We start from the raw sequence: 21970 nt of genomic DNA, 5'->3' as shown, positions 1-21970 counted from the left end.
TTATCAATCTCTATTGTCGACATTTAAAATTTTTTATTTTTTGAAAAATATATTTACAATGCTTATTTATAAATGTAAATTTTAAAATAAAATAAAATGATTATGATTTTAGAATTAATTATAAAATTATTATAATAATTTTTGCTATTTATTTAGTAACGAGCTACCGTTATCTCTCTTTTTAAAAAAATGATGCACGCGAAAGATATCGATACTAAAAAAATAGCTATGGAATATCGTGCTAATATAGAACACTGTATGAATAAAAATGACATCAATAAAGTATTTTTTTCACAAAAGAAAGCGCGACTCACCGTGAGTCTCACAATTAGGCCAGTGACTAAATAATACAATAAATATAATTATATATTAGAATTATAACATAAAGTAAAATAATAGTTTCTTAATCTTACATACAGTGCTTCCCATAAAAAGGAAAAGTCCCAATCAAAAAATAAAAAGTGTCAATCATAAAAGGAAAAGTTCCGATCAAAAAAGGAAAAGGTCCTGTCAAAGGAAGGTTGGATTAAAAAAGTAAAAGAGTATCAATCAAAAAAGGAAAAGTTTCAAAGGTTTAGGAAAAAGTCCAATCAAAAAAGAATAAGTTCCAAAAGCGTAGGAAAATTTCCGATCAACAAAAGAAAAGCGTCAAACAAACAAGGAAAAGATCCAATCAGGAAGTCAAAAATGGAAAATTTTCAAAAGGAAAAAAATAGTGTCTATCTAAAAAGGGGAAAAAATTAAGTGAAATTTTAAAAAAAAATTTAAGGAGCAAAAAATCATAAAATTGTTATGTAGAATGAAAAAGAGGAAAATAGATTGTTAAAAATGACATAAAAATAGAGATGTGAAGAAAAATAACAGGGAAAATAAATAAACTCTTTTTAAAAAGGACAAAATATTTATCAAAAATGAAAAGAAAAATAAATTGAGAAAAGATAAGAAAAATAAAAAGATTTAAAATGACTTAAAGAAATCGCAAAAAGTTAGAAATAAAATATAAAGGAAAAATAATAAAAATTTAAGAAAACATTTTTAAAATATTTAAAAAAATAACAATTTACCTTTTAGAATAGGAATTATCCTTTGGTAAATACTTATCCTTTCCTTGGGGATTTTCCTTTTTTGATTGACACTTTTCCTTTTTTGTTTGATATTTTTCTTTTTTTGATTAGAGTTTTTCCTAAGTCATTGGAACTCTTCCTTTTTTGATCAGATCTTTTTCTTTTATGATTCACACATTCCTTTTTTGAAGGAAATCCAGTAAGTGATATTAGGTCATAAGATATTCTTTTTTTTATTACTTTTTAGTTAAATCTTTAAGAAAATCTATCTAAGAGTGCTCACTTTGAAGATATTATAACTAATAGATAAAATTAATAATTTTTCGTTTATTTAAGCACAATTCATTCGCTTTCAAGCTATCACTAAAACCTATATCTATCAGTATTTTATTGTCAAACATTTTATATATCCTCAAAACTGTCACAAGCAATAAATTTTAGAACCAAGAAATCCAAACCAATATTCTATCGGGTTTTTGTTTTTAAAATTTTAGCTAACCAATAAAAAAAGTTTGATTATATTTTCTCTTGATTATGGTATATAATATATTTTGATGTCTAATACAAATATATTTTTATTTTTAAAATTTTGACGGGCCGGGAAAATTTTTTTAATAGGTTGGGAAATTCGTGCATAAAAAATTTTCAGGCCGGCCCGCACAATTTATATATAATAATCATGTAAGGTCTAGCAAATCTTTGATTTTTCTTAAAATTTTAATGCTTGAGCATTAAATTTTTGATATATTCTTTATTGAATTTCAAACTAATATTTTGATCAATATTATTTTTAAATAAATAAGTATACACTTATTTCTTTGTATTTTAAGAACTAATCATATATTTGAAATTAACAATAAAATATTAGGTATATTTATGATATGCTTCAATTTCAAATACACAATTTATCAAACACAATTGATTTATAGGATTGTTGTTAAAATAAATAGCAAAGATGTAAAAGCTTTAATTGATAGTGGGAAAATTGTTTAATGATAGATACTACCAAGTCATCATATAGCAATTTTCCATTTAACAGCCTAATTTTCTAAACACCGGCCAAAATTTTTAAAATGAAATAAGACCCACTTATTTTTAAACATATATTAGATCTTCAGGCCTCAAGGTAGTAATATTTTAAATCCAATATTTTAAATAGGCAGTATCCATAAAAATTTAAATAAATAAAATATATTTAAAAATTGTGTTAGAACAAAATGTCTCATTCATTCACTTATCACATTTCCTATTTCCATTTTTTCAATTCTAAGAAAATATTTTTCAACTAATCATTATTTTAGGTGAAAGGGAACAAAGATACACTCAAAATTCAAAGTATAATACACATTTTTTAAATAAAAATTTATTAAGGAAAAGTATCATTTTATCTTTTTCTCTCCCAAATTTAGGCAATTACGTATGTTGCTAGGGAAAAATAGTTAGATGACTGATACTTATATAAATGACTATATAAAATTACAAGAGGAACATGAAATAGGGGAATTACCAATGATCAATCGAATAGAAAGTGTGGGATTCAAAACTCAATCCTTTTACGACAAAGGGAGATAAGATAATTTGAAAAGTTATTATATATGGATTTCATATGCGCTGAAAAACGTTATTTAAAAAAAAAACCAAGGTCTACGGCTGAAAATGTTTTTTTAAAGAAATCCGGGAGGAAAATTTTAATTAAAAAAAATCTGGGCCGGACCGAGCACAAAAATTTTCTTTCTCCGACCTCTGCATGTCTCTGATAAAACGGAGTCACATATGATTGAGTCCGATCTATTTATATCAATCCCCTTAAGGATGGAACCATCAAGTTGCCTCCATAAAAAAAACATGATACTTACTGGATTCGAACCCAGAACCATCGGATTGGTAAGCGACACTCTTATCAACCAGGCCATAGACGCTTTCTAAAAATTTTTAAAATATATATAGCCTAATTTGGCAGTATCTATCGAAATGAAAAATCAAACACCATTAAAAAATAGATATTAAAAATGTTATGGACAGAAAATTCGGGCCAGGGCGCACTTTTAGTAAAATTTTAACGGGTTTTGTAGACCTTTAATATTTATATTTAATTTTTGTATTAAATTTTAAATGACGTTATTTTAAAACATGTAAGATATTTATAACTCGATTATTTTCAAAATTTTGATTTTTTTTTAAAGCCTTACTACTACTATACATCTTAAATATACTTTATATATAACTCGATTATTTTTAAAATTTTGAATTTTTTTTAACGTGTTACTACTATATATCCCTGATCCTTATAAGCGTACAGGCATATCGCTCCATATTATTTTCTCCTCCACTCCAATTGACAACGTAATTGTCTTATAGCCACCTAAATTATAATAATGCATCATAACACCCTCACCCCTCCCCCACGTTTTATAAACTATGTGACAATGATAAATATTATTATAACTTATATTATATTGATAGACAATGTTCTGATTCTATAAAGTTTCAAGATATCTCAAGAGAATAAAGAGATATTGATAGACAATCAATATACAATATATAGGTATCATGACTCTATAAAGTTTCAAGATAATAGATAAGATATTGATAAGTCATGTATTCAAGGATAAGGACATTAAAAAGGTGCATTAAGAGGAATGAGTTACAATCGTTTTTGTTTCAAATTCATATCTTTTCTCATTTTTAGTACCTGGAAAGAGATCGTGAAAATTATAAGTGATAAATAAATTTTATTGCACATCTACTTGAATGAATGTCTATAAAAAATTGAAAAAATAAAAACATAATTATCTATCTCTATAAACGAAATATTATAATTTACAATATATATATAATTTGAATTTAGGTGTATTTATTGCATAAAGCTGGGAACATTTATTTTTATAAAACATATGTATCATGGTTTCGTTAAAAAAATTATATACAACGTATTCTATGCAATTAGCTAAATAGTGCTGTCAAAGTCGTCTAAAGGTATAGGCCTTCCATCTCTGCCTATAGCCACTGGCTTTAGGGTTCCAGTAACCTTCATACCCTTAAGCAATTGAGCAATTTCTATAGCTCTCTGTTCCTTTTCACTTTCCGTCAAATCGTTAAAAGCTTTTTGTCTCGCTTGAATATCTTCCTCGGACTCCAAGCGGCCCGTTATAGGGTTAACATTCTTGCGTTCTTTTCAACAAATGTTATTGAGAATAAAAAAAGGTAACATGGGTTAAAATAATATGTAATCTAATTTTAAAATTAATCTTTAAAACCAAGGTGTCTGACCGTTAAATTTAATGGTTCACTTCCATTAAGGCTCTTATAAAATGAATCTATTCAGTTATTCATATCGGTTCGTTTTTAGTTTATAAGTTTGGGATTTTTAAAATTAATCATAATACATATATTATTTCTTTGCTATCTTAATTAAAAAGAACTATAAAAATGAAAATCAAACAAAAATTAAAGAAAATAAGTTGAATTTTTTATTAGAAATAACAAATCAAGTAACATAACTATATACTAATTAGCAGAGTTGTTAAAAGATACTTTTTAAATGGATCTAGATACAGATACATCGTCTAAAATAATATCTAGATACAGATATTTTAATCAAAAATCTATCTAGATACAGATACCACATTTTTATATCTAGATACAGGATCTAGATGCTAATTAGTATTGTTTATTTTTAAAATACATATAATTTTAAAAACCGTTATGAACCGGTTTGTGTATTTATAAAGGTAAAGTTATTTTCTTCTGGTTATGGTTCAAAAAATTATAATGACTTAGTTAGATTTCAGAGTTCGGTTCAAATGTTCAAAATATTATAATATAAAATTTGATTAAGAATGTCATTCCGAATTATAGCAATCATTAATTGATCGTTGATTAACGATGAGTTAAACTGCGCAAAACAGAATACTCGTAAGATTAATAGTCGTGAGATCATTTTATAGGTGATTTATATTTGATTTTATTATGATAGGGTATTTATTTGTTTTAAATAAAAAAAATAAATAACCCACTATATTTTTCTCAAAAATTAAAAATACTAGCAACCTTCGTCATCATTATCTGAGCTATCGGCAGAATAAACCCTTCGATTAGGTCCTACACCACCAGTCATAAGTCCCAATCGAGCCAATATGCCGGCGGCGTTACCATAACCGGTATATTCGACTAACCTATCCACATTTTCTTTGCACAGCGTAAAAAGCAATTCAGCTGACAATTCTTTGAGGTCAGTGTAATGCGAGGTCATTGATTTGCAAAGCCTATTTCGTAGAGTGTTTCCTGTTTCTGGAAAACATTTAAGATCTTGAGATGTGAGTTTAGGTAAAATAACGGATTTGAGGTATTTACGTATGGGTCTTACATGTTTGGCCAACTCACTGAACAGTAATAAGGAAGGCACAATGGCCTCCCGTTCTAGCAGCCGATGATCGTTGTTTGATATATTTTTAGAATTTAAAGGGTAGATTTGATCAAATTGGAATCGCAAAAAGTCTAAAATTTCTGCTATAGCCGTCATATCATATTTCTCGATCACTTCCTCACCTTTTAGTTATATATTTTGATTACGTTATACTTATATGAAATAAATAATTGATAAATAAAATAAAATTATTTAAATTAATTTCTATATATTTTATATGTAGTTTTGGCCATTTCCAAATAGAACGTTTTTACAAAGTTATTTTCTAGGCTTTTTATTTATTTCCAAACAAAAAAATGAAAATTTGTCATTTTTTTTATATCAACAATTAAATGGCGTGTGGGAAAGATTAGGATCAACCTTTTTTAAAATATTCTATTAGGCAAAAAAATTACGGCAAATTATTTGTTTGGAAATAAATTTAAAAAATTAGCTGAAAACATGCATAGAAAATCTTTTGGAAAAACGTTCTGTCTGAATGGCCTACGGTCGCAGAAAATATCATGATGTATAAATATTGTCTAACATCATTACCTATCTTTTTTTTTTCGCCAGGCTTAGCATATTTAACATCCACATTCATAACTTTCTCGGTAAAAAAGTCTTTCAAATTAGCATATTTATTATCTCCAGTATCGTGTACCAAGGGAATCAGAGACCAATAGTTAGCAACAGGAATATTGGTTAGAAGATTGATTGTGTTACTGTCGAGTTCCATCCTTTTCGACTGACTCTGACATAAATTTCGAGCTGAGACGTAGCACAACAAGTAGCGACAAGTTAGGGTTAGCCTTTTGATTTGCACTGGTTGGTCAGGAGTAGCTAAAATCAAAGTTTTATCGGAGCCTTTTCCAGTAGATTTATAAGTTTTAAGAACCATAGTTACATTAAAAAGCACTTTTAAAAGCTCATTTATAATGTCAACTTCGGAGTCTAGCAAAATAGTTTGGCCTAAATAAGATAAAATACAGTAAAATTTGTATTAAAATAAGACTTAAAGAAAGTTTGTTTTTATGCCATCGAAATGTTCATTATTGAGAACTGATTGATTGATTCACGTGGGTGCAAGACACATAATTCAAGAGTGTTTTAAAAAATATTTTATTTTCACTATCCTATTCTTATGCAATCTAGCTTTAAAAAATTATAATAACAAATCATTCAAACTCACCTTTAGTTTCGTTTGTGATTCCTTTTTTCTCTTTAACCTGTTTAAATGCACCATATTCATCGTCATCTTTCATAACAAATACACTCTCCAATTTGGCAAAATAGTCTAACATATCGTTAAGTTTGGGAAGCGTAAGGTCCATAAATGAATTGTCGAAAAAACCCATTAGCCTTAGTCTGAGGTCCGACTCGAACGCCGACAGTAAAAACAGAAGCCTCAAATCAAAAAACACCAAATCTCGATTTCCAGGAATTTTCCAAAATCTTTCATTCCGATTCAAAATTATCTGAGGTGCTAGACTGGATGCCAGGATCTTCCTAGCTCTAACGTTGTTGCAAAAATATTAAAATCGAAATAAATAGGGTATGCTGATCCACAAATTTTTCACTGATCCGATATTACTTGTATTAAATCAATAAGGTTGTCGAATTAAATAGAATTTCAATAAAATATTATTAACATGTAAAAATTACCAAATTAAACATTGTTTCGCGTATACATTCTTCTATTATACATTAATTTAGATTTTTAATTTGCGTAATTATTTCTATAATATTTATACAAATTTGGATATCATAATAAAATTATATTATTTTCATCTTGAACCTACTAAATTGTTCGTATTAATATATTTAACTAAGTAATAAAAAAACCATTGGTCTTGGACCACACTATTTGCACAGAATAATAACCAAAAAATTTCGAAATAAATTATTTACATAAAATAGAAACAAACTATTTGCATTCATCAAACTTAAACAAATAAGTAAAATTATCGAAACAACCCTTCTCGGGAACGTTCTGAGAAGAACTTTCTTTCTACGGTCATTACGGCTTGGTTATTTTTGGCCATGATCTGAATGGAGCTGAACCGCGTCAGGTAATTCCCCCACATGCCCAGCATTATCGTGGTCGTGATTCACCATAGACTACTGGGGCATTCAGGTTCCATTGTACTGTTCATTTTACCGTATAATCTTGTGAATTCTACCCGGGCTAAATTTAACCAGTTTCTAACTCTCGATCCGTCAATTGTCAGCATGCTTCAGGTGTATCAACAAATGTAGCTTTGGACAAGGTAAAAGATTTTGGAGGTAAATATGGATTAATGAAGGCGTTAGTATCAAATGGAGGTCCAGCTTTAGGTAGAGTTTTTCAATAGAAGGAAGATTCAGCATGCGGTTTCGGCATCACATTACCCAAGAAGCAATGGGCAAGTTGAGCGTATGGTAGCTATAGTTAAAGAGAAAAATATGGTGAAGGGAAATGGTTGTTGTCAATGTTAGCATGCAACAACACAAAGACATCCAATGAAAGATCTCCAGCTGAGATATTTTTAGGAAGAAAAACGAGAACTGAATAAAGAAAAAGTAAAACCGAAAGGACGAATAAATGTTGAAAATTTTTCAATAGAAGTCGAAAGTAGAGGTAGAAATTGAAAAACAAACAGGTACATGGCCGAGACATGTGAAACATAAGGTAGAGAATTGAGATTAATTCAACTAAATAGATAGAGAAATAAGTGCTAATGGTTAAAGTGAATAAATAGATGGAAATATGGAAACTATGCATGGAAATCAGAGAGGAATAAACGGAAGGACGGGATAGCATTATATACAAATATTTATTATATTTTTAGATGGCATCATATACGCGAGTGGGTAACTACATTGCACGAATCAGAGCGATAGATGGATCAATAGTATCTAGAAACTGGTTAAATTTAGCACGGGAAGAAACCACAAGATTATACGGGGAAATGATAAATGATGCGAGGAACAGTACAATTGAACCTACAAGAAGAAATGACAGAATGGCATTAGTGGTACCCTATGGCCAACCACGACAATGCTGGACATGTGGAAAGATCACCTGATGCGGTTCTATCCCGAGCGATCATGGCGTCAAATAAATAAACGGTAATAACCGTTCAAAATGAGGTGTCTAGATTGATGTCTCAAGCAGGGATGAATACCGTTCCCTAGGTGGAAGTGTTTAAGAGAAGGGGTGTTGCAAGTGAAGATGCAAATCGATGAGTTTTTCTTATTTAATTAAATCTGATGAATGTAAATAGTTTGTTTTTCGATGCAAATTATTTGGTTATTATTTTATGCAAATAATGTGGTCCGAGACGAATGGTTTTTTTATTACTTAGTTAATTATGTTAATACGAACAATTTAATAGGTTCAAGATGAAGATAATATAATTTTATTATGGTATAAAAATTTTAATAAATTATAGAAATAATTACACAAATTAAAAATAATGTATAAATACCGAAAAATTTAAACGCGAAAAAATGTTTTAATAATTTTTAGGTGTTAATAATATTTTATTTGAAATAAAGAATTTAAATTTTGTAATTTAATATTAATTCGACAACTTTATTAATACATACTAAAAACTGGTCCGATTCCCATGATATTCATGATCTTTAATCTTTGTAACAATATAAAAATATTAATATTTTCTATTTAAAAAAAAACCAACTAATTTTCATGAATGATTAAGTTTTTTTATTATTCTCCAAAAGTTAATAATCTCATTTAAAATATTTTCAATGGGTGAATGTAAAACAGATCTATTTAGCCGATTTAAAAAAGGGCTAAATCAAGATTTTCGCCAAGATATTATTATCTAAGCCTAGAAATTTCGCCAACAGAAGTTCAAACCTGCCATCTGTGGGCAAAATCAATAAGCTAGAGTAATTTACTTTTGGCCAAAATTTTGAGTCATTTTTTAAAAATTAGTTAAATGGAGCCGTTTAACAACACTAGCTGATGTGACTTAGATATTTTTAAAATATTTTTTTAAACTTTACAATAAATTGTATTTTAGTTCCTTTCATTGATTTTTTATTATGAAATTATTTCTAAAATAAAAAAAATTATATATACAATCATAAATAAATGAAAAATAGTGTATAATTACGAGAAAAACTAACCATTTTTTTAAAACGAATGATCAATTATTAATGAAAAAAAATCTAATTATTAGCTATTGTGAAACAATTTTTAAATCGGCCTAAAAGCTTATTAACATACCAATTGTAGAAAAAACAATACGGTGGAACTTTTATATGTATTATTATCATTATTACGAAGATTTTTTTAATTTTTATTTTCTGTGCCATAATTTTTCTCTTAGTTGTCTTATCTATGTATTAATTGCTAAATTATTTAATGTTTAATCTAGTAATTTTAAAGAAATTTATATTTATATCCAAGCCTATTATTATTCCTTACTTTTTTTCGTCATCTATTTTTTAATTATAAAATTTTAATTTTTCTACTATTTTTATCATCTATCTTAATTTCCTAAAAATTTGTTTTTCTGTCTTTAAAATGAAAATAATAGTAAAATTTCAAAATAGCATCTAATTCTTAAAATATAAAACGTATGTGTATTTTTCTTTTCTAACTTCTTTTTTAGGAGCGATGCACTGATAACACTTTTTGGCCGATACAAAAACACTATCAACCGATAATAAATATTTTATTATTATAGTGCTTTTTTCAAAAAAAGCAAAGATATCATCAATTTTTTCATTTTATATTCATTTATAATTAATTTATAAAAGTATAACAAATTAAAATTAACGTCACCTTCTTTCTTTCCTATTGGGTTATCATTTTGCATTTTTTTAAAATTAATCCCTAGCTTAATGTTTGATAAAAAAAATTGTAATAAATTATGAAGGTTATCATTTTGAAATATAGGCCATTGGTATCGGTTATTGAAGATATTAGCGGATATCCCGGTATCAGTGCATCTCTTTTTAGATCACCCTTTTTTGATGGGATATTCTGTATATATATTATTTTATAATTTGAGTGTAGTTAGTGGCTACATAGCATGTTATTAAAGATAAATGTTATTTTGTAAATTTGTTACCTAGTATCGTTATAAACAAGATTGCACAAGCATTTTTGCGCTTCAATTATCTGTATTTTTTCTTCTTCAGGTATAGTGTTTACCAGGAGGGAATTTCTAAAATTTTCTGAATGTAAATATAAGTGGAAAAAAAGAAAACATTATTCTAAAAGGTGACATATCTTTGAAAAAAAATAACGCATAAGAAGTAGGTAAACTATATAGAATAAAGATATTATTACCCAATGTAATGGATAAAAACAAAATAATATCTTAGATAGGTATATAAATATATTACAATATTGCTTCAAAAACTCTATCAAATTTTGATAGTTTTTAGTTAGACCCGTCCCGTGTGCCGTTCAATTATGTTTTTATGATTTTAACTCTAATATAATTAGTAAATATACAAAATATCATAAATAAGTGCATATAATTAAAATCTAAAATATTTAGAAGGATTACTGGATCATTTTTTTTTTCATTTTCTTTTATATATATGCATATTACTCCAAATTACTTATTTCTTTTTGGAAAATAAGTTAAACTTAGAGGTTTATAATAACATTTTCCATTCCCTTTAAAGGGCAAGGTAGACAAAATCCCTTCCACCAACTTGATGTCGATATATGATAGTTTATAGATTCTACCATATTCCACATATTTTGCTATTCAAAAATATCGCCAATTTTACATCAAAATTTATTATATTAGCTAAATTACTTTAAGCTTCATTAAATTAATTATTTGTAAGATGTCGCACCTAATATTGGGGATATAATAAGCATATGCAAGTGAATGTATAAATTAAGATGTTTATAAAACTTATTTTAAACATGTTTTTAATATCTTCGTATTCTGGTAAAGGAATATTAAATCATATCACTATTGAATAATAGGCTATTATAAATATAGCTCTTATTTTTTTATGCGAGTCAAAGTAGATTTCCTATTCAAATTTTTTTATCATCTAAGTTATCATTTATTTTTATCGGACATATATGTTATAGTTTCTTCAAAGGGTGCTTTAAAAGCATTTTTCAAAATTTGTAGTTGCAACATTTTATAGTGGAAGCTCACCTTGAGATAGGAGTAATAAATTAATTGTGGGATGTAGGTATACTTAGAAAAATTTTGTTATTTATCGTAAAATAACATTTTAGAGTATTTAATTATGAAAATATACATTTGGTAAAACTATTAACGATCGGCGGCGGGACGCCGAAATTTTTAAAATTATTTCTATTTTTTTGCATGAACACTAAAATATATTTGAAATTGAAACAACTTTTGCTAAATAAAATTTATTGGGTATAAATATAAAAGGAATTTAACAATTTTATCAATTATAATTTTAAAATTTTCCTATTAATTTGAAGGGCATAGTGAGAATCTTCGAATCTAAAGTAGGGCTGTGTCGAATATCGGATAGAAGTCGATATTTAACAGTTTTAAAAAATATCAGATGGTCAATATATTTCAAAAAAATCGATCTTATATTTTATTTTTGGTTATTTTTACACAAAATTTTAAAAAAATTCACTTTATTCATAATGTTAAAAAAAACAAATTATTCTAAAAGATAAAATAGCTAAAAATTTGATATTATTCTTCGTTATATTATGTGCAATGAGAAAATGATTTAAACATCTAACAAGTCACATTCAGCTATTTAAATGGCTCGATAAAGTAAAATGTATTCCAATTCAATAGAAAGCACTATAGAATATTTATCATATAATGATGAAAGTATAATTTTTGGAGAAATATCAAAATACATAATGTGTTTATGATTCCAATTGGTTAGCCTTTGTTTTGGTGAAAAATCAAAAGCAGGAAGAAATATATATAAAGTTTTTACACCCATCAGGACCTTTTAATTCCTTTACATTTCCAAGTATAGACGACACTCTTTACTTGCCAAAATGTCATAACTTATCATTAGTTTCACCATTAACTGCTAGGCCGTAGTTAAACATTGTCGTCACAAGAAAGTAAACGCGCTACCGAAAAATCAGAATCTTTTAAAAGTGAGTTATATATTAGATTTTTAAATTTATATTATATCAATTATTTTAAATATTTAGGGCGCCATATATGAAATGCACAAGATTCTGATTCATATATTTAAGAACTAAAAACTTCGTTGAATATATTTTATTAATATTCATTAAATATATGTTACATAGGCAAAATATTTTATAATAAATTATAAATAAAGTAATAATTTAAATTTCTTTTATCGATAGACAATTTATATAATTGAATGAAAGTCCCATTTATTGTTATTTTCACTTACAATATCAATAATCCTTAAAATTATATCAAATAGTATAAGAAAAACTATTAAAAACTAATTAATATATAATTTTATACAAAGACGCCCCCTTTCGAGAAAATATTTATACACTTTACTAAACATTTTTATTGATTTTGAGAATGAAGATGGCCGCGTCCCAGACCAATTTTTTTTTAAAAAATATAAAGGAAGAGTTTACTAATGTCTAATAAATTTTTTAAAAAAATTGAAAGTCGTATTATTTCCAAAAAATTGTTTTTAGTCCTTGCATATTGAATAAAATGACCGGAATTTGGAAAAAAAATTAAAAAATTTTTTTTATCCGAAAGTAGAATCTTTGTACGTAATTTTGATATTAAATTTGTTATTTAAAATTATGTAGTTTTTAAGGTATGCTTAATTGAATGAAGGCAGATGGTAAAGATACGTCATTTTTGGGACTTTGAACCCTAATATCTCCAAAAATATAAATATTACGAGGCTAAAATTTTGGCTATTTCTTAACTAAACTAACCTTTCTTTGCTTACCAAATTCTATAAAATTCGAAGGGGGTCGGCCGAATCGTGGTTGATTTGTCATGGAATGACCCATTCATACTTTCTAGCATCATTAAAATTCTATGCCAACATGTAGTAACATTTTATTTTAAAGCATTATCGTTATCACATTTATCAATTTCAAAACATGTATTTTTATCATTCAGATCAAATGTTTATAAAATGATGTCTAGTGCTTCTACAGATTTTCTATTTTCAGAGTCAATTACTTTTTCTAAATCTGAAGTCTTAAATCTTAACGCAACAATAATTTCTCTAATTATTTTAATATTTTCTAATCCTCCATCCACTATGACAAAATTGTCTAGTTTTTTCTTCAAATATAGTGGTGTTATCACCCAACCAGACAATTCTCCTGATATTCGATTCTGCATGTAACCATTAGAAATTTCTAAGACCTCGTACATTGATTGTTTGGATTTAAGGGATCCATAAAGAATATACATATAATTATGTGAAGATAAAAATGTTTAAACTTGTTGTTTGTTGATAATAAATTCAAATTTTAAGAAATATTTCATATAAATAAGTTTCTCTTTATTGTGAAAATAATTATTAAATAAATTAATAAATATTATTAATGTATTTATAATTATACGATATATTCAGTAGGATCAATTGGAGGGGGGGGGGGTGCAGGGACTCGTGCTGCCTGAAAAATTTAAAGAGCCCCATCATAATTTTGTTTTTTATACCACTAAATAAAAAAGGTAATTTTGGATAATGTTAGCTAAAAAAAAATTTTTTGAGCCCCCCGAGATTATAAAGGCTCGTGACGCCCCTGGATATATTAATTAATTAATAATATAATTTTTATATATTAGAATTATATTCGAAGTTATTTAAGAATATCTTAAGTTTCAGAAATTTATTAGGTAGTGACTATTAAATATTGACAATTTCCAATACATAAATTTAAATATAAATTAATGATAAAATATTAAAAATATATAATGGGCTTATAAATCATCTAATATATATAATCTCCATAATCAAAACATGATCGTTTTCGTATCTTCCTAATGTATTTAAAATTTAAGGAGACTATATAGTGTAATGTTATTTTTTTGCTCTCTACGAGAGTCGAACCACAGACCTCCAGTTTCAAAGTCGTATGTTTTAAGCATGCACCAGAATATAATTAAACTTAAAATATTCATTATATATATATATTATTTAATAGCTGATATTTTTAAAATTCTGCCATTTATTACCATACTAGCTGAGCTGACGGGGTTGAAGGGTAATTATTTAGTTTGTGTGTATGGTACTAAATATACTTTATTAATAAATTTAATATAAATATTAAAATTTAGGAGAAAAGAAGTAAAATTGTTGCAATGTATACCGTGAGCATATATTAGAAATATCAAAATTTAAATTGGTGATGGAAATCATATTGGATAAATTTTAAAATAGAGATGCTTTAAGATTTTGGAATTTGAAATATAGGTTATACATTGGCCTGAAAATTTTTTTGCAGATACAGCCAGGCCTGATCAAAAAACCAAGTCCCATGCAACTTTCATAAAATTTTGCTATTTATTTTTATTGTAAATTAATAAAAATGTCTCAAATTTAATTTTATATTTAGAATAAAATTTAGATTTGTGATAGAAATCATATTGTGTAAAATATAAAATAGAAATGTTTGAATTTTAAATATGGGCTAGACATTGGCCTGAAAATTTTTTTGCAGAAATCGCCAGGCCTGATTAAAAAACCAATCCCATGCAACTTTCATATTCTGATTTTATTTTTAAATGAATTATGACTTTTATATATTTTATTTCAGTTTAACAAAATTATTATGGTCTTTGGCGGGCTTGAGAAAATTTTCCCAACAATATGGTTTTCAGATATTTACCTATCTCCTGGCTTAAGAAAAAATACAAAATTATTATGGGTTGGCCAGGTTTGAGAAAAAAAATTTCAGGCCAATGTCTGGTCCATATTTAAAATTAAAAAAATTTCAAGCATATCTATTTTAAATTTTACCCAATATGATTTCTATCACAAATTTAAATTTTATTCTAAATATAAAATAAAATTTAAGATATTGTTATTAAATTTCAAAAGAAATAAATGGCAAAATTTTATGAAAGTTGCATGGGACTTAGTTTTTTGATCAGGCCTGGCTATGTCTGCAAAAAAAAATTCAGCCCAATGTCTACCCCATATTTAAAATAAAAAATTTCCAAGCATCTCTATTTTAAATTTTATTCAATATGATTTCTATCACAAATTTAAATTTTATTCTAAATATATAATTAAATTTAAGACATTATTATTAAATTACAATAGAAATAAATGGCAAAATTTTGTAAAGTTGCATGGGACGTGGTTTTTTGATCAGGCCTAGCTGTGTCTGCAAAACAAAATTTTGAGGCCAATGTCTAGCCCATATTTAAAATTCAAAAATATTGAAGAATCTCTATTTTTAATTTTACCCAATATGATTCCTATCACAAATTTAAATTTTGATATTTCTAATACCCTTAATGCCACGAGTTACATTGCAACAATTTTACCTCTTTTTCTCCTAAATTTTAATATAAAGCATATTTAGTACCATATACACAAACTAATTACCTCTCAACCCCGTCATTTTTGACGGATTAATTAGCTAGTTATAAAATAAATGTCTCCAAAAAAGTCTTTTTGTATCTAGATTATACTTAAAAAAATGTTAGAATTATAGAATAGTGCACAAAAATATTCATAAGAATTATTGCACGCATATAAACTTACAAAGTATTTATGGAAAAATATATGGTGTATTAAAAAATGGGGAAAATATATAATTAAGAAGCACATTTTAAATTTATAAGAAATTTAATCCTCTTTGGAATTGAGCAAATTTTTCAATGATTTTATAAGTGCTTGGTGCCAAATATTAAAGTATTTCTCAGTAGTGTAGAGTTTAGCATTTGCTCAAAAAGAAAAGATTTTGATTTTGGAAGATTTTTTTAAAAGAAGATATTTTTGATTTTTGATCAAATTTTTATCTAAAATTTCAAATTTATTTTGTAAAAAATCTTTTATGATGAAATCAGAAATTTTTTTAATCTTCTTTTAAAAAATCTTCAATTTTGTTGATATTCAAAGATTTTTGCCCTTGTTAAATCTTGCAGCAGTGTTATTCAATATTATATTCAGAAAAATATTACGCAAACCTGACGATTTTGCTCATAAATGCCTCAAAGGTTTGGACATCTATTGGCGAAATCTTAAAAAAACTATATAAAACTATGATAAATTACAGCAATCAATATAGATATTATCATATATTCATTTTAAGTTTGTATCCAAAAGTCAAATAATAATATTTTTCTAACCCCTTCAAAGGAATCTTGGTCCTCTTTCGTCCATCGCCAATGTACTTACACACTCGTTAATCTGTAATAGTGCAGCTTTACTATACAGATTTCCAATAACACATTCATATTAATTCACGAGACACAGAAAAGATCTAAATTGTTGTAATTAGGTTTTGGTGGATTCCGGATATCCTTCATCTTTCCTGGATTAAGACGTATACCGGATTTATCAATAATCACCCCTAAAAATGATACAGATTTTTGTTCTATCTAACACGAATCGCAAATTTTTTATGTGCTCCTCATCGTATCAACCAGAAATAATTAGGTCATCTAAATATGTACCGGTCATTTGACAATCTTTTAACAACATCCATAAATCTCTGGAATATAGTAGGTGCACTTGCCAATCCAAAAGATATCCGAAAACGAAAATACCCCCTGAGTCTCTATCGTTAGAAGTTCCTGATACTCCAAATCTACTTTGATCTGTAGGTATGCATCATTCATATCTATCACGATAAATTGATCACCACCTTGGATTTTCTCTAACAAATCGTTTAAGGTAGGAATAATATGATGGACATATAATAAACACGGATTAAGCAGAACTTTGAAATCAGCGCAAGTTCAAATATCGCCATAACTCTTGCGCACATTTACGGTTGGCGTTGACCGCTGTACCCTTTAGTCGAATCAATCTTTTCGATAATTCCAGCAACCACTAATCGGTCTACTTCCATTTCAATTGCTTTGCGACGCGGAAGAACCCTGCAGGCTGGAAACGATCTTGGTACAGCTGTATCCTTTAAATTAATTCACATCACAAAATTACGTAAATGTCCCATCTTATCTAGAGAATTGCCTGATGTTCACTAACCAATTCTCGATTCCAATGTTACGCAAAATTTTCCTTTGTTATAGCGTGATTCGATGTTTTAGATTGGTCCAACGGAACATCCTTAATGGAATTTTGCACTTGTTTTATCTTAACTTTTTGGGGAATTCTTAAATTGAACGCTACTCTATGGAGTGCGAAAAGATGTACCCCATTAGTGTTCATTATTAACACATCACAGTTAGGGACCTTTTCCGTGATCCAATCTTAACGTTAACCTGGGTCACACCCTTAAAATTTAACGTTTGGTCACCATATACGGTCAATGGACAGGTTGGCTTAATTTTTGGTCGTCCAATACTTGTCCATATATCAACTCTGATCAATGACACCGGCGCACCAGTGTCAAAATCAAACTTAATATCTAACTATTAATCTCTGCAGTTATTTTGCTTGATTCTGTCGATTTTCCTAAATTTTTCATATATTATGAATAGAATGACTTGATGACACTTATATAATTCTATGATTTATAAACTGCAAAATGGCCAATTTTTTTACATTTGTTGCATATCACATTTGTGGCTGGATATCTTTCTTCTCGGCTACGACTAAACCCACATTTATAATATTTTACTTTATTATATTTATCAAAAGTATTATAATAGTTGGCTTTATTATACCCTTTATCCAACGTATTAATGTATTTGGCTTTATTATAGCATACCATTTATCCAACGTATTATTGCATTTGGATATATTATAGCATAGCCTTTATCAAACGAATTTTTGTATTTGGCTTTATTATATCATACCCTTTATCTAATGAATTATTGTATTTGGCTTTAATATAACATCGCCTTTATTAAATGTATTCGTTTTAAAATGGATATTTATAATTATTATTATTAGTGTCATTCTTTTTTTTGTTATTATTATTTATATTATTGACAACCGACATATTTTTATTGGCTATTCCTTTGCCTGCCCGTTCAGAAGCAGTTGCCAGATCAAGATTAAATTGGAAAGTCAATGCATTATTACCTCTATCAAAATTGTGGAGATATAGAGCCCGAAGATCTCTCCAATTCTAACATTTCCATTTAAGATATTAACAACGCTTATCAATTACCATAATTTTTTCCCCAAATTCAGTTATAGTCTCCGTTGTTCTTCGAAGTCTAACAAAGTCAATCTAGACGCAAAAATCGTCGAAGTCGGTTTAAATATTTTAAAACATATTGACTTAATTTCCTTAAAAGACAAAGTTTCAATAGAATCTGGATAGCATCCACGATCAACTAATTTAATATCCTGCCAAAAAATTCTAAAAAGATATCTTTATATTGAGATTTAGTTGGACTTACATTTTTTAAACAAAAACTCAAGTAGAATAATAAGATATTAAACTCTCTACATCTAATTTATCAAATTTAATAGTGAATAAGTCCACAAGTTTTCTTTATCTGCTAAATTATTTAAGGTTATATCACAACTATTTAAGGTTAAATTACCGACATTTAAGGTTAAATATAAATTTTATTTTTTATCTTAGTCTTCATTAAAAATCTAAAAAAATCATGATGGACTAACATAATAATCAATATGTATTTTCATATATTCATTCTAAGTTTTTATTCAAAAGTCAAATAATAATTTTTATTCAATTTAGGGATGTTTTTTTTATAAATAATATAATAAATACTAATTTATTATAGTAGATAATTATAATGTTAATGAAAATTTGAAATCGATATTAATTCATAGAATAAATTAGCTAGGGTTGACAGATTCTTTTTAGTGGAAAAAAGGACCTATTTTTTTATGTTAAATTGGGCAACTAAATAAATTTAAAAAAATAATTGATTTTTAAGCAAGCATTTATTTTTATTGCATTTATATAGCAATAACATTAAATAATTAAAATCCAACAAAATATATAAACTTATAAATCATATTATTTTCATATTTTCATTGCCAAATATTTTTCATTATATATTTGGCATTTTCTCTAAAATTTTTATTAAAAACGATTAATTTAAAATTATGTTGCATGCATATAATTTCTCTTATAGAGTCCACAAATAATCTATTCCTCTCATTTTTTCATTTACTCTCGATTAAAGAAGATGCTTTCAACATTAGCATTCCAGTATAGCAAAAATAAATAAACTTTTCTAAATCATACCACTTTGGAGCATTTTTAATTTTAATATTCTCTTCTAGGAATTCTGACCAAAGATCAAAATATTCCATGCAACATCTATATACATTTAATAAATTATTTTGCATTGCACCTAAGGATTATTTGTCCATTTTTAATATTGCTTAAAACATTGCTTTACTTATGGAAAAAATTCCCATTTTTTATTTTTAATAAAAAGGACAAATTAAAAAAAAAATAGATATTAGACATATTTTTATCAAGGACATGCTTTCTTAAAAGAGGATGCCTGGTAAGCCTAAATGAGTAATTTTATTTATATTTTCTGTAAATGTGATAAATAAATGTAAATTAGAATATATATGTGATAAGAGATAATAATTATTATAAAATATAAATAAGAGATCTGCAAAAGTAGGCCCGGCCCGAACGGCTTTCGAGTTGGGCCAAATATTTTTTAATAAAATTCAGGCCGGGCTGGATGGGGCCTTAAATTTTTTTTAAAAAATATCTAAATTTCTCCATTATATGTTGAATTTTTTATTTAAAATAAAAATATGTGATTTTATTTATAGAAAATAGATGCCATATAACATATCGTTTATTTTGAGTAATTATAAGAATTAATTTCTACATTTAAATAAATTCGGGCCAGGCCTGGCAAAACTTTATAAAAAAATTTCGGGCTATGCCAGGCTTGAAAAATTAGGCCCGATGCAGATCACTAATATAAATAATAAAACAGTAATATTTTGAAAAATATTATAGCCAGAATCTGAATCTTTTAGCTTTGGGGGGGGGGGGAGGACTTACATACCTGGACATAATAGAATTACCACAAAAGTCTTAGGTGTCATGCACACCACACAGGTCTATCTATAGTTTAAGATTTATATTAATCATGTAATCTACAGCATGAACTACTATTCAAAAAAATCTTAATTTATTTAAATTATAAAAAAAATTAAACCATTGTAGGTATAATTCTTTTCATTGCTTTCATAAACATCTTCATTTATAATATTTTCAAGTGGAGTAGGATCTGTCTTCATTAATTTAACCAAAATCATTAAATTTTCCCCATTTATAATTTTATCCATACTCTTATCAGCATAAAGTTCTTTGTCCCTGCTTAACAATCTCAATGTTTTAAGGCAAGTTAGTTTGAGAGCTGTTAAATTAACAAAAAATTCTGGATCTTGATGGTATGATTCATCATAATCAATATTATAAGAACTTGATTTTCTAAATTTATTTCCATGACTAAAAAATGACCAAAATCCTAGGTGATTTTTTAAATTATCATTGTTTATTTCTGCATTTTCTTCATTTAATATTTGTAATTCAGCCATTTTTTCTTCTTTAAGAACTTCAAACAAAAATGAAAATACTCTTTCTTTATCACTGTCAGAGCTTTGTCTAAGTTCAGGGAATATAAATGTATCAGTCGAATGATTATTAACAAAATTGTCTAAGAATTGTTGAACCTTTTCAAATTTTTTGACTCTATTTCCACCATTATTATCATTTATGAGATTATTATTAATAAGAACTTCATCATTTGGGTCATCCAAAATTTTTAATAGTTGTTGAAACATTTTAGTTGATATTAAATATCTCTTATTTTAGATCTTTTGCAAGGATTAAAAACGCCTCCAAAAAATATTAATTTTTAATTCCAAAGATTGTGTGGTTAATATTAATGTAATATTTGTTTTAAAATTAAAATGTTATAAAAATTATTTTAAAAATTTAATTTTTTAAAATTATATCTAAAAAACAATGGTTAATTAATATTAAAGGTTTTAAATATAGCATGATAATTTAGCTGTATAAGATCCTGAGTCACATAAAGTGTATGATATAATTAAATTCTAAAACAATAATATAAGGTATTTACTGATTCATGAAAACCCATAATTTAATCGATATTTTTAACAAAGGAGGCTGTAAATAGAAAATTATATTTTAGGCTGCGTGCCCCCATTTGGGGGTAAATAGAAAATTTTAGGCTGTTTGCTCCCAAATGGGGGTAAATAAGTTAATGGTTACTGCCATTCTCGGGGGTATATTATTTTTATTTTATTTTATTATTTTTTTGTTATTTTTTTATGTTTTTTTTTATGATATTTTTTTTATCAATTTTTTATTTTTGCCTAAAAATTTAATTTTTTTGTGAAGAAATTTTTAGGAGAATTTGAAATTTTTAGGAGAATTTTGCCTACAAATTTAATTTTTTTGTGGTAAAATATAGGA

General features: G+C 26.8%; 1 protein-coding gene across 2 annotated transcripts; it reads right to left on the bottom strand.

Moving 5' to 3' along the window:
• Positions 1 to 3806: 3806 nt before the first annotated feature.
• LOC135925430 (synembryn-B-like) lies at positions 3807 to 21709 on the bottom strand. Of its 2 annotated transcripts, none has more exons than XM_065460737.1 (6): positions 20685 to 21709; positions 10557 to 10662; positions 6662 to 6984; positions 6025 to 6441; positions 5115 to 5612; positions 3807 to 4235 (listed from the first exon to the last, which is right to left on the bottom strand). In XM_065460737.1, the coding sequence occupies exons 1-6, from the start codon at positions 21310 to 21312 to the stop codon at positions 4012 to 4014; spliced, it is 2196 nt and encodes a 731-aa protein (XP_065316809.1). In that variant the 5' UTR covers positions 21313 to 21709; the 3' UTR covers positions 3807 to 4011. The 2 variants fall into 2 exon arrangements, with proteins under 2 accessions (XP_065316809.1, XP_065316810.1); XM_065460738.1 differs by having other exon boundaries at positions 6025 to 6336.
• Between the last annotated feature and the right edge of the window lie 261 nt (positions 21710 to 21970).

The sequence above is a fragment of the Gordionus sp. m RMFG-2023 genome, chromosome 2 (genome assembly GCF_954871325.1).
Source record: "Gordionus sp. m RMFG-2023 chromosome 2, tfGorSpeb1-WG-v2, whole genome shotgun sequence".
Classification (NCBI taxonomy): domain Eukaryota; kingdom Metazoa; phylum Nematomorpha; class Gordioida; order Chordodea; family Parachordodidae; genus Gordionus; species Gordionus sp. m RMFG-2023.
The sequence above is the reverse complement of the archived record's forward strand: the minus strand, read 5'-3'. Positions and strand labels throughout refer to the sequence as shown.

Bases quoted from the DNA above. Each gene is read 5' to 3' on its own strand.
- LOC135925430 (XM_065460737.1), bottom strand. From the start codon at position 21,312: ATGTTTCAACAACTATTAAAAATTTTGGATGACCCAAATGATGAAGTT. The intron at 10,663-20,684 runs GTTTAATTTTTT...ATTTACATTCAG, and splicing joins AAAGAATTATACCTACAATG to AAAATTTTAGAAATTCCCTC. The intron at 5,613-6,024 runs GTAATGATGTTA...TATAACTAAAAG, and splicing joins TGGCGAAAAAAAAAAGATAG to GTGAGGAAGTGATCGAGAAA.